Source organism: Dryobates pubescens, chromosome 8 (assembly GCF_014839835.1).
Source record: "Dryobates pubescens isolate bDryPub1 chromosome 8, bDryPub1.pri, whole genome shotgun sequence".
NCBI classification, from domain to species: Eukaryota; Metazoa; Chordata; class Aves; order Piciformes; family Picidae; genus Dryobates; species Dryobates pubescens.
In genome coordinates, this window is record NC_071619.1 from 18,783,786 (window position 1) to 18,796,732 (window position 12,947).

The 12,947-nt window shown below is 48.5% G+C and overlaps 1 protein-coding gene across 1 annotated transcript; it reads left to right on the top strand.

Annotated features, from left to right (window-relative positions):
* The first annotated feature begins 4,327 nt into the window (after positions 1-4,327).
* Positions 4,328-9,966, top strand: PITX3 (paired like homeodomain 3). The gene is made up of 3 exons (XM_009897673.1): positions 4,328-4,436; positions 8,224-8,429; positions 9,403-9,966. The coding sequence occupies exons 1-3, from the start codon at positions 4,328-4,330 to the stop codon at positions 9,964-9,966; spliced, it is 879 nt and encodes a 292-aa protein (XP_009895975.1).
* Positions 9,967-12,947: the final 2,981 nt, after the last annotated feature.

Genomic DNA, 12,947 nt, shown 5'->3' on the forward strand with positions numbered 1-12,947 from the left:
TTCTCAGCGGTGGCCAGTGATAGGACAAGGGCAGTGGGTACACACTGGAACACAGGTTTCAGTGAAGGAGGAATTTTTTTACTTTGAGCGTGAAAGAGCACTGGAATACGCTGCCCAGAGAGGTTGTGGAGTCTCCTTCTCTGGAGACTTTCAAAACCCACCTGGACAGGTTCCTGTGCGAGCTGATGTAGGCATACCTGCATTAGCAGGTCGGGCTAGATGATCTCTAGAGGTCCCTTCAACCCCACCATTCTATGACTCTATGAAAAGCTATCGCTGTAATTTGCATTACTTGGCTTGCAATCAGCCTTTATATTTCTTTTCTGTCCCCCAGAAACCCCCAACAACAAACAAACAAAATCAACCAAACAAAAAGCCAAACCAAAACAGAAAACTCACAACCAAACCAAGCAAAGGTATCTTTGCACCTGGGTGATGGAGCAGTGTGTTGCTGAGAGCCTGAGAGGAGTCACACCTCTCTTGCTCTTTTTTCTGTAAACAATGTTGCCCTCCTTGTGTAGGATTGCCCTCCTCCTGCCTAAATGGCTCTGGCTTGGGCAGCCTGACAATGATGCAGAAATAGGGGGTGAATTTGAAAGGAGAAAAAGCCCGGAGCCAGAGCTGCTGTCTTCCCCCTGCTCTCCACTGTGCCCATGCAGCAGGGACAGGAGTTCCCTGTTTGGTTGAAAGGTCCTGAGCAAGCGGCTGCTGGCAGCTTCGCACAGGAGCCAGGAAGGGGATGCACGTTTCACAGAACCACAGAATGCCAGGCTGGAGAGAACCCCACAGATCATCTGATCCAACCTTTCTAGGTGACAGTGTAGTTTAAATGAGATGGCGCAGCACCCTGTCAAGCTGAGTCTTAAAACTGACGCATGTAGGGGAATCCACTACTTCTCTTGGGAGATTATTCCCATTGTGAAAAATTTTCTTCTGGAAGCAAGGTTAGCAACTGGAAGAAAAGACATGTTTATTACAGATTGGGGGACCTTTGTCTTGAGAGCAATTACATACACCCATGGAAGGAGTTACAGGTGCCAGAGCAAGCTTCGCTGCATATTACTAGTACAGGAACTGTCCTTAAAAGAAACAATTCTTTTATGTTGAAAGAAAGTGAGATGAAGACTCAGATGGAGATGGTAAATCTGATTTTGTCTAAAGACGTTGTTGAGGTGCCAGTTGCAGTAACTCTGAGATCAGGCAAATGATGTAGCAGAAATGCCATGAGGGTTTAGAGTTGGCTTTCTTAATGTCTATGCCTGCAGCAGTGTGGAAGAAAGCTCCTTTAATTAAATCTAAAAGGGATGTATAATCTAGAGTAATACCTGCAGGCTTTTGTGTCAGTGGCATGGGGTTGCCTTTGGGTAAATAAATTGGTACAGAGCTCTTGTGCTGTCCCCCTCATAGACTTTTCCTGTGGTCCTTCATAATCGTGTTGAGCAGATTTCCCCTCTCGTCGTTTTTGCTTCTCCACGACCTGCTCACAGCAAGCTTGGAAGGCCTGTCTTTATGCCACCATGCAGGGCACATGCAGTAGGTATGTCATTACTCCTCTCTGAAATCCTCCTAGGTTTAAATTCAGTTCAGAGAGCAACCTTGTTCCGAGTTGCACGTCCCAGTTTCAATTTGAATATGGACCAGACTTTAACACTGGTTTTAATCTAGAGTGCCTGCTGTATCTTTGAGGCAGGACAAGCACACTACATTGTGCCAGCAGTGATGAGGCACAAAGTTTAGTTTTCAGTACTGGGACTGGTTTCCCCTGAGCCTTGTACCTTGTATTATCATTCATACCTATGGAACCAACTGTAAAATACTCTCCTCTGGTTTTCCCATCTCCGCTTCAGTTTGCCCAAATGAAAGCAGTGCAAGATGTGCAAAAAGGAGTCTCAAAGCAAACAGGACCCTGCACACAAGGACCCTGTCCTTCAGTTACAGCAAGGCAATTCCTCCTTAAATCTGGTCCAGTAGAGAGTCAAGCCCTAGAAGAGAGGAAATTGTGCTTGACAGATGCAATCATATGCAAATGGCTGTAGAAGAGGGGAAATTATCATCTACAAACATTGGGCAGAAATTCCATCTGCCGCAGCCTCAAGAAGGGCTCTTAATAAATTCTGAGACAGCAAAGTGACACACATCTTAATCAAGACTTAATCCGTGGAATTAATTCACTGCGCGTTTCTGCATAATTCCGAGAGTAATGCTAAAAGCCATGGCAATATCAGCAGCAGATGGACTCCCCCAACTCCATGCAAAGGTATTAAAGGAAACACGGCCCCTGTCACATCACTTCGTGTACATACACATGGCAAAAAGCAACAGGGCAGTGCCCTGCTGCTGCCAGGAGCTTACACAGCCGGCAGACATCAAAGGTCAGGCTCACTGTGAGGTGGAGATGGAAACTAGCCTCATGGCAAAGATGGAGCCCCCACCACTTCTCTCCCACAGGAGAGGAGAAGCCTGGAGCAAGGCGAAGGTCTGGGAAACCAGCACCAGGTCTCTTCATTGGATGCTGCTTTTTGGGAGTACGGATTGAGGCCAGTGTTGAGTCAGATTTGTTAGTGCCTGGGAAAGGCTGGGAATGGAGGTCTAGTAAAGGGGAGATCAAGGGAAACTGCTTGAGGTTTTGTGAGCAAAACCTGCTGCAGAAACCATTCAGATAACTGTTAGAAATGGCTTCCTGCCTTCTCACCACAGCCTAGGAAGCACGCTGCAGGTATGGGTGTCAGCCTTGCCAAGGGCCCTGGCAGCAGCCCTGCTCAAATTGACAGAAGGTTTTAGACAGCTCTGAAAATACAGTCTTAGTCACTGTCATCCACCTCCAAAGGAGGTGCAAGAGCTATGTGATTAATCTCTTGTTTACATGTCCAAATGCTAGCACAGTCCAGACAAAATACTACTTTCAGCAGACTCCCTCCCTGACATGCATGGATTTGAGGGGCCAGGCAGTCCACCACCTAGAATCCATTCTTCACAACTGACCTCCACTTGTGACTTGGAAGTTCCAATCACTTGGTCCAAACCCCTTTAAGCCTGGGGGTCCCAGATCCCGGCAGAGTGCATCAGCTGCTGTTGTCTTTTAGAGTGAGAGGCTCCCTAGCTGGGAAGATGAGGTATTAGTTGAGATGATCAGAGTTTCAGGAGCTGCTGTGGTCCTCTCAAATTGGTCCAGCCTTCAGAAACTATTACACCTGCATTGCTGACAGTCCATTGGACTGCACACATCAGAGTTATGATCTGAAAGTCATATTAGGGGCTATCACAGGGTCAGCACCATTATAAGGTGATGTGGCTGGGCTTGCAGCACTTAATGCTTCATGCCTGCCTCTTCGTGAGCATTCAGTGTGGTCCAGAACAAAGTGGTGCTCGCAGCCAATCTCTTCTGGGCAATACAGGTGAAGAATATGGAGATTCTTTGGAAGATTATGAGGAGAATAATTGATTCTGGGACAGAGAGGTGTGGAAAGAGGTGGTAGCGGAGTCCCAGTGGTGAAAAGCAGCACTGCCAGCTTCCTAGCTGGGATGCTTTCAGCCAGGGGAAGTGGTTTACAAGCACAGGACAGTCACTTCAGGGGACATGGGGAACCTTCATGCAGAATGACCTAAGGCTGGAAGTGAGCTATTGCTGCAGCCAAGATCATTTGCAGGCACCCAAGGGTGTGTAATGTGATTCCCATGTTAATTTGGGCTCCAGAGGTCCTTATGTACCTCAAAGGAGTGCACTTGCACTGCCTGGGTCCCTGCTTATGCCAGTGACTGTGCAGGCAGATGTGGTTTCCTCTCAGTGCCATGCACAGCAGTGGTTTTCTTTTGGGATGTGTACATGTACCTCTGCATTAGTGCTCTCTGAGCAGGTTTACCTGAGCTTGACTCATTTGTGGAGAAGCAGGGGAAAAAGAGGAGGGAAGCTCGGCAGTTAGGATGGGAGAGGTAGGATGTCTGGGGAAGGTGCTAACAGCCCTTGGCTGGCTCAGAACCACTTCCTCAGATCTCCGTTACACAGCATGCTCCTGGCGTTGCTATTTCAGTCTGAATGTCACCTATAAATTGGAGGCTCTTTCTCTGAAGGCTGCAAATAGAAGTGTCACTAGATGACTTTTGATTTATAGGGAAGCTCAGCAGAAGGCCTGGAATGTTCATTTTCTAGCCAGAAAACTCAAAGTGTCCAAGGATCACACAGGGATCCTTTGCTTTTCCTAGACATTCCGTCAAGGGTTGGCAAGTGCCTCCTGGAGAAGGTGGGGAGAGGTCACACAGGCAGATTCATCTCCCTAATCACCCTGCTGCTTTTTCAGATTCCTCCTACTCTGCCACCCATCCCTGCCCCATGGATTTCAACCTGCTGGCAGACGCAGAGGCTCGTAGCCCAGCCTTGTCTCTCTCAGATTCTGGAACCCCTCAACACGAGCACAGCTGCAAAGGGCAGGATCACAGTGGTGAGTACAAGGCTCAGGATGCAAGAGAACTGCCAACCTGTTCTTGTGGGTGGATGTGAGTAGTCAGTAGTTTGCAGGAGCCAGCAGTGGTGCATCCAGGGACAGACTGGGCTTCCTCTTGTACCACAACCTAAATTGCTTAGGTTGAAGCTTCCATGCTATGGGTTAACCTTGTGCTCAAATTTCCAAGTTGAGGCTACTAGAAGGAGTTGAAATAGTGTCTTGCCCATGCTTTAACTGGAAAAGCCTGGTCACCTGTGCCTTGGTGCAAGGCTCCACAGTGAGCTGCTGCTGTCCAAGGAGGTGCCACTGACCATTTCCAAAGTTGGACAACCCCTAATCCTGTTGTATTCTGTATCATGCTCTGAAGAAGAAACTTCACCACTTAAACCTGCTCAGAAGTCAGTTACCAAATGCTTCGGCAGGGGTGTTGGACCCAATGATTTTCACAGGTCCCTTCCAACCCCTACCATTCTCTGATTCTATGAAATGCTATGATTTCCCCTGGATTTTGTGTCTGGTTTATGTCCACTCCATTCCTCGTTGCTCTGGATGTGGCAAGACAATGCAAAGCTGCCTCTTGCCAGTGCCATCATGAAGGGAGGTGAGGGCTGGGGACAGTCTGCTGCTCCCTGTGTAAGGCCTCCAGACTCACCTGCTTGCAAAAGCTAATAAGCATAATGTTGCAGATTAAAATTCCCCAGAGTAAGTATCGTGAGGGGAGTTACAGCAGGATAACTATGGTCAGAGAATCCCCCCGCCAGATTCCCCACTGCACGCGTACCTTAGCTGGGCACATCCCCAAGCTCAGTGGCTCCTTTTCAGCTGCTTTGGATGCACGGTGGTCATCTCCATTCAAGTGGCCTTCTTGATTGAACCCACCCTGGCATGCCACAGAACTGCCAGTTTGGGAGCTGACTTTTTTTAACATTAGGCATGAGCAGCTAATTCTAGCTATGACTGCAGTCATTCATTGAGTGGGAGAACGTGCACGAGATATATTCCATGACCTATTTTGGGTTGACAATAAACACTGGGTGCCTGACTATGTCACTCCCCACTGTCTTAAACAGCCTAGAAAGAAAATGGTTCTGGGAGGTGGTGTTTGCCAGCACTACCTGCACAAAGAGGCTGGCAGCTTCTGCATTCACACCAGAGAGGCTGATGACAGCCACACGTCACTGGTGTCAGGCAGAGCAGAGTAAGCCACCAAGGTCTGCCCACAAAGGGGCAGAGCTGTGCTTCTAGCACTTCTTGCCTCTCCTAAAGAGAGCACCTTCCTACTCCTCCTTGACTCTGTTTCCTTCATTCACAGAGTAAGAGATACTCAGGAGGGGAGCACAAACCTTGCTTGTCTGGGCTCAGCTCTTGAAGATCCCAAGTGTCCTCTGATGGCATGGCATGGTTTGTGACACCCTCTTCTGTTAATTTTCATCAGGCAGCACAAGTCAGGGGAGAGTGAGGATGAGGAAGGTGAGAAACTGCTCTGCAGCTCCCCATATTCTGCTTCTCAGCATGAATTCAGGGCACCCACCAGGTCTGTCCTGCAGTGTCCCTTGTTTCCTTGTATTTCCATGCTTTTGGTCCCCACTGCAATGCCCAAGGTCTGCACCATTTACAGAGGACATTGCCTAGAGAAGAAGCAGAAATGGAGATGACACTCCCTATAAGCAATTCTCAGGAAGGTCCACAGGTAGCAGATATTTAAACAGAGAGGACAGTAAGAGGAACATGTCACTGCAGAGATTTTTCCAGGCTCAAAGTCAGGATTCCTACATCTCCTTGGACTTCACAAAGTTCATGGGAATTTCTACACCAGAAGGTAATAAGAAGGTGAATAGCAAAGCAAGAGACTTGGTGAGCTCCTCCCCCCAGATGCAGCCCATATGCTTGTGCTACCTGCATTCTCCTTCCCTCTCAGTCTAATTTCATCCTATGTGAAGAAGGGCAGTCCCAAGCAGGAGCTCCCAGTCAGGGCACAGACTCCTGTCTGGCAGCAGCCCTTCTGGAAATCTGCATTTGTTAGGGGCTCCTGTGGGATCACATCCCCATATGTATTGCACTCTTAATTAACCCAGACTTAGCAGATGATCAAACAAACCAAATGTTGTCCCTTCTGTACTGAGCCATTCCTAATAACTATCTCAGACCTAGTGGCATCACTCCCCTTCTATTCTGTTTTAAAGATGGATAATGCAGGAATCTCCCTCTTCCAACTAGGCTTGGAGCACTGAGCTAGTGAAACCAAGTTTATTTCCTTGGCAAGAAACACTATTCTAAAGATCCACATTAAGAGCATGCTTCCAAGAGTTATCTGAACATGGGATCCCCACATGAAAATACTTATGGGAATGAAGAGAGTACCATGAGACCACAGCCAACTCCTACTGTTCCACTTTTCAGGTCCTCTGGCTTTGGGTGTTTAAGGATTGCACCTGAAAAAAAAAAATTCTTGTGTGGGTGCACCCTGGATAGAAACACAACCTGGTTGTGGGAATGGGAGACAGCACCTTCCTGTTCAACAGAACCAGCTTGCACTCTGTCGTCATGAGCAATAGCCAGCTTGCTCTCCTTGCTTTAGCTTTCCTGCTGGTAGATAGCATTAAATGTGTCACAGCAGCAGAGATGGGGAGCCTGTGAGGAGCCCACAGTGCAAAGCATGCCCATTTAAACAAGCCTTTTCTGAAGAGACTCAGGCCTCCCTCCATGAAAAGCGAGTGCCTTTCCTGCAGCTGCTCTCTGTAACTCCAGCATTGCTCTCTGTAACTCCAGCATTGCTCTCTTTGGAGGAAGGCAGGTACAAGGAGTATTTTCCCAGGAACAGCAGGGAGAGGGTTATGATTGAACATGCTACATAGATTGCCCCAGTGCTCAAATATAAGGTGTATAACTATATTTGCATTTTGCCCATTTGCAGAGTACTGACAGCCCTAGGAGGAGCTGTGGCATAGGGAAGTACCTGGCTGCCCATTTCCAGCCACAGCAGCCCAAAGATCAGCATTAAGGCCTCAACTTAATGCCTTGAAGGAGGCTGAACAGTTAGATACCAAGATGAACACTGGAGAATTTAAAGATGTTCACTTAAGGGGCAACAAAATGAAAGATGCTGCCTCTAGGAGAGGCATCCCCAGTCAATGAGGAGAGCAGTGGTGGAAGGATAGGGAGATGCTGTCATGGTTAAGGTCTAAGAGAGGTCTTTTTCTGCTTCTTAAAAATAAAAATATGTGCTCCTGAGTAAGACAGCAGGAGAGTAAAAATGAAAGATAAAAATTTGTGCTCCTCAGGTTTACTTAAGCCCCTCAATTTGCTGTCACTGGCAGTTTGCCTTTTCCCATCACTTGTCCACAAAACCACTGCTGGATCTCTTGCTGTGCTGCAAGTGGCAATTTCCATTCTGTTTCTCCAATGGGCACCTGAGGCAGAGAGTTTTAAGCAGAGTAGGAAACTGCTGGCATGGGTAAGTTCTGCCACTGTGACCCATCTTAACTGACAAATGAAAACTAGAGACCAGAAGTTTGGAAAATCCAAATCCAGTCACTTGGAAGCTGAGATTCATGACAGTAGGGTAAATAAAGGCAAGCTGTACTGCATCAAAGGGCTGTTGGTTTTGGTGCAGACTGGATGCCTGATCACAAGGGAGGAGGAAGACACCTGTGGGTGTGGCTGGAGCTGCTGGTGGCTGTGGTGGAGGGGGACCTCACTGAGCACATACTTGTTGCTCCTCAAATGCATCCAAGCACCCATGTTAACTTGAAGGATCTCTCCCATCTTTCTGTTTCTTGTGCAGACACTGAAAAGTCCCAGCAAAACCAGACAGACGACTCCAACACTGAAGAAGGCTCACTCAAGAAGAAGCAGCGAAGGCAGAGGACACACTTCACTAGCCAGCAGCTCCAGGAGCTGGAAGCTACTTTCCAGAGAAACCGTTATCCAGACATGAGCACCAGGGAAGAGATTGCAGTCTGGACCAACCTAACAGAGGCACGAGTCCGGGTAGGACTGCAGCCCACCTTTCTTCCCAGGCCAAACCTTGTGGGGAGGAAGCTGACTGTGCTACAAGCCACAGACCTGTCCCCAAACCAAGGAAGGAATTAGGGGTGCCAGAAAATGTCCATCTTGGAAACACCTCACACAGTTCTACACTCACACACAGAGCCCGTGCTGGTGATACCTTCCCTATCCAGTGCCATCTTGCAGTAACACAGTGAGATGCAGAGCCCAGGCTCTGCCCCAGATTGCCCCACCAGCTGAGTGCCCTGACCCAGCAGACCCCTTGCTTGCAGTGCCATCATCCCCCAGCCTTAGCCTTGCTGGAGGGCACTCTTTGGGGTTCCCAAACTACTATGCAGTCACAGGCATAGCATGGCAGTGCTCCAGCTGGAATGAGAGCTTCTCTCTGCTACTAGAAATATGAGTTAGCAGCACTCTGAATAGCCTTCCAGCAGCTTCCATGCTCTAGGAAGTTATATTGTTTGAGTCCATCCAACACTACCAGATTTTCCTCTTAGAAGACAGACTTGTAACACCCCACTCCCAGCTGGTCCCAAGGTGAAGTCAGAACAAAAGAGGTTATTTCTTCCACTCAGCATCTCTCACCAAATACTTTGCTCCCAGGTCACAGAATCCCAAGCCCTCCCCTGAGCTGTGGTCACTTGGAAATACAGCAAGTATTTTCCTTCCTTTTCCCAATACAAAGGGTGTCCTTTTGTTGAGTGAGGTGGGTTATTCTGTGTGTTGCAAAATGACAGTGGTTGGCTTTTGATCTAGGTGGTGATCCTTCCTGGGGTGTGATCCTGCAGCCCAGGCACTTTCCTGCAAACCCTTTCCTGATGCTCAGCTTCCTAGGTCACTGGGAACATCCTTGGCCCTTCTATAGGTCTTGCCTTGCTGGAGAAAGAGACTGTGGCAAGGCCCCTTCCAGGGACAGCCCAGAGTGATACCCATTCCTTCCCTGTATCTGTTGCAGGTCTGGTTTAAAAACCGCAGAGCTAAGTGGAGGAAACGGGAGAGGAACCAACAGGCCGAACTCTGCAAGAACAGCTTTGGAGCCCAGTTCAACGGACTGATGCAGCCTTACGACGACATGTATTCCAGCTATTCCTACAACAACTGGGCCACCAAGGGGCTCACCACCAGCCCACTTTCAGCCAAGAGCTTCCCATTCTTCAACTCCATGAATGTCAGTCCCCTCTCTTCCCAGCCCATGTTCTCCCCACCCAGCTCCATCGCCTCAATGACCATGCCTTCATCCATGGTCCCTTCCGCAGTGACTGGAGTACCAGCCTCCAGTCTCAACAACCTGGGAAATATCAACAACCTGAACAGCCCAAGTCTCAACTCTGCTGTCTCATCCAGTGCCTGTCCTTATGCCTCAACAGCCAGCCCCTACATGTACAGGGACACATGCAACTCCAGCCTGGCCAGTCTGCGGCTGAAGGCCAAGCAGCACACTAACTTCACCTACCCAGCGGTGCAGACGGCAGCTTCCAATCTGAGCCCTTGCCAATATGCTGTGGACAGGCCCGTATGAAGGGCTGCAACTCCACCAACCAGGGACTTGACCTTAGCCTGACAAAAGGAGACCTTTAGCCCTACAACAGCGTTCGTCCTGCAGAGAATGAGAGTGAACACTAGACAGCAAGAGAGCAAGCGAGTGGTGAGCAGGCAGACGGACCTCTATGAAGATTTGTCTAACTATTGTATGGTGAATTTTGACTGTCTTTCCCCTCCCAAAATCCTTCCCCTCTTGCTCACCAAACCTCCTCCTTCATGGTAAAGAAACCAAAACAGTCTACTGGAATCCCCATTGGGAAATAGGAGCCTTGACAGTGTAGCTCCTGACCCAGGGGCAGCAGAACCAAGTGTGTTTCAATCTGCCCCTCTGAGACCCACAGGTGTGAAGTCCCCAAATCCCCAGGACAGTATGAGCAGCCAGATGCCATCCCTGCAGGTAACAGCCAGGGAGAGGGCAATGAGAAGGCTGCCATTCAGGGCTTGGATGACTCCTTCTCCATGCATATGTGCAACATTTCATTTAAAGGCATCTTGTCCACTTACCTGTAGAATCATAGAATGTTCCGGGCCAGAAGGGACCCCCAAAGGTCATCTAGTCCAATGTCCCCACAGTCAGCAAGGACATCCTCAACTAGACCAGGTTGCCCAGGGCCTCATTGACCCTCACACAGCCAGTAAGGAAAGCCTCATCTCAGATGATTGGTATCTCTTTTTATAATGCATATATACACATGGACCTTCAGACTTGAAGCCTTTAGGAACAAGGAGTTGTAAGGATATAAAATATGTGTGTGTGTGTGTGTATATATATATATCTTATATATATGCAAATACATATGTAGACACTAAAATATGGGGGGTTTTGTTTTGTACATGAAATAACCTACAAAGTAGACTTTAAAACCAAAAATCCCATAAAGCAAGCACAAATAGTGAGGTGGCATCCTGCCTGTCACACTTTACTGCTTCAGTCATTTCCAGTCAGACAGGAACACCTTTGCCAGTGTACACCCACAGTATCTCCTTTTGCAACAGTCAGCTCCCCTTTGCACACTTCTCTCCTTTCCCTTCTCCAAATCCCATTTCCAAAAGAAAGATAATACAATAAAAGTTGGCACAATCCCTTTAAGACTTCCACCTGTCTGGTTATTGAGAGCATGAAGCTGCATCTGGACTCAGAAATCAAGCATCAGCAGCTCAGGCAGAAGTGAATGTCCTTGGGTGCCAACACTCGAGGCAGTCTATGTCTGAACAGGGCCCTGAAGTGTGGGGAGAGCAATAATTGTCACTCAGAAATCAAATACCTGGATTCTGAGGACAGCAAAAGTCCACAGGCACAATATCAAAGGGAAGACAAGCCCCTCCCTGCTCCTTTGTCATCATGCACCCACCCAGAAAGGCTGAGCCTCTGCTGGTTCAGGCTTCCCCACCTTTCTGGGTGGGACCAGTGCCTTTGGGCTCCCAGCAGCCCAGAGCAGGGGAGCCCTTCCAGGCACTTCCACTCTGAACAGTGGTCCCCAGGGGAGAGGCCAGCTGCAGCAACCTGCCCTACTGGCAGTTTCTGCTGGGAAAGCTGTAAAACAGAGGTGGCTTTTCTGACACATACATGTGCCAAGAGGACAGCTGCTTCTGCCAGTGCAGAGGGATGCAGCACTTTCCTACAAGGGCCTAAGGAAGACCCATGTGCAGCAGGTGAGCCGGACATCCCTACCTAGTGCAGCTCCCTTTTCCTTCACCAGGCACATGCTCCAAGGGGGAAGCCCAATCCAAATATTTTGTTTTCTCTTAGGAAGAATAGTAAACAAACCACATCACCACAACAAACTATCTTACTTGGATGAATGGAACAACCAAACTGGCATAAACCTGGTTTCTTCAATGTTCTTAGCATGCAAAGAGAAAGCAAGTTCTTTGCTAAGAAGGGATCCTCACTAGCTCACAGTAAGAGGTCTCGCAAGAAAAACATGAGCCACTTGGTCTTTGCTAAAGCCTATTCCACGGGGAGCAGGCACTGCTGAAGGTATTGATAAGCAGATGCTGAAAGCAATCACAGGTGTCAACCCAATGTCACTGTAACAAAATTATTCTTTGATCTAATCCAAAATGAGGGAGCCAAATCACCCTGCACTGAACCATCTACCACTGGAAGCACAAACCTCTGTAACATGCACTCAAAGCACAAAGATTTAAAACAGATACAGCACATCTAAGACAAGGCCATTGTAACCTGGATCTTACCAGTGCTGCTGAAATAGCTGCGGCAGTTAGCCTCCATTCTGTGCTGACGTCTCTGTTCGTCAGCCTTCCCACCAAACACATACTTATCTTGGTACAATTGTGCTTAACTCCCTTCTCCATCATAGCTCTTTCCCATAAGGCAAGAAAGAAGGGCCTGGGCTTCTCCACTGAGCCCAACTCACTCAGTTGAGTTCAACTCCTCTCCTTGACAACCCAAGCCAGGTGGTGCCACACTCCTCTACTACTCCTTGATGAAGAGGCTGAGCTCTTTAAACACCTGTTGCTTCCCCTACACCTCTTCCACTTACCCTGCTCCTCTGCCCCATGCTGGCCTCAAGCACAGCTCAGAATGTGGAAAAGACAGAACAAGCATCTTTCATAAAGACATGGCTTTGTCTGGAGAAAAAAAACGAAGGGAGACACAGCTTTCCTTTAACTTGGGTGATGTGTCTAGGGAGAGAAGGAAAATTCTCCCTTCTCCCCAGCTGAAGCCAAGAGCGACATGAGCTCCTCCTTCCCTTCTAACCTGCTCTAGCAGCTGCTCTTTTCTTTGAGCAGTTTCTGTGCAGCTTTGGTGGTTCTTACGTTGCTATGATGCTTGTGAAGCTGTCTCTCAGAAAAGATGAGGCTCAGGTGGGGGTGTACAAGGTAGGCTGCTGCTGACTGTTGCAGCATTCAGATGATGAAAGATATGGCCAAATACACGAAGCAGATGGCCAAGTCCAGTACATGGTTCTCCTGACTGGAGCTAGTGGGGAG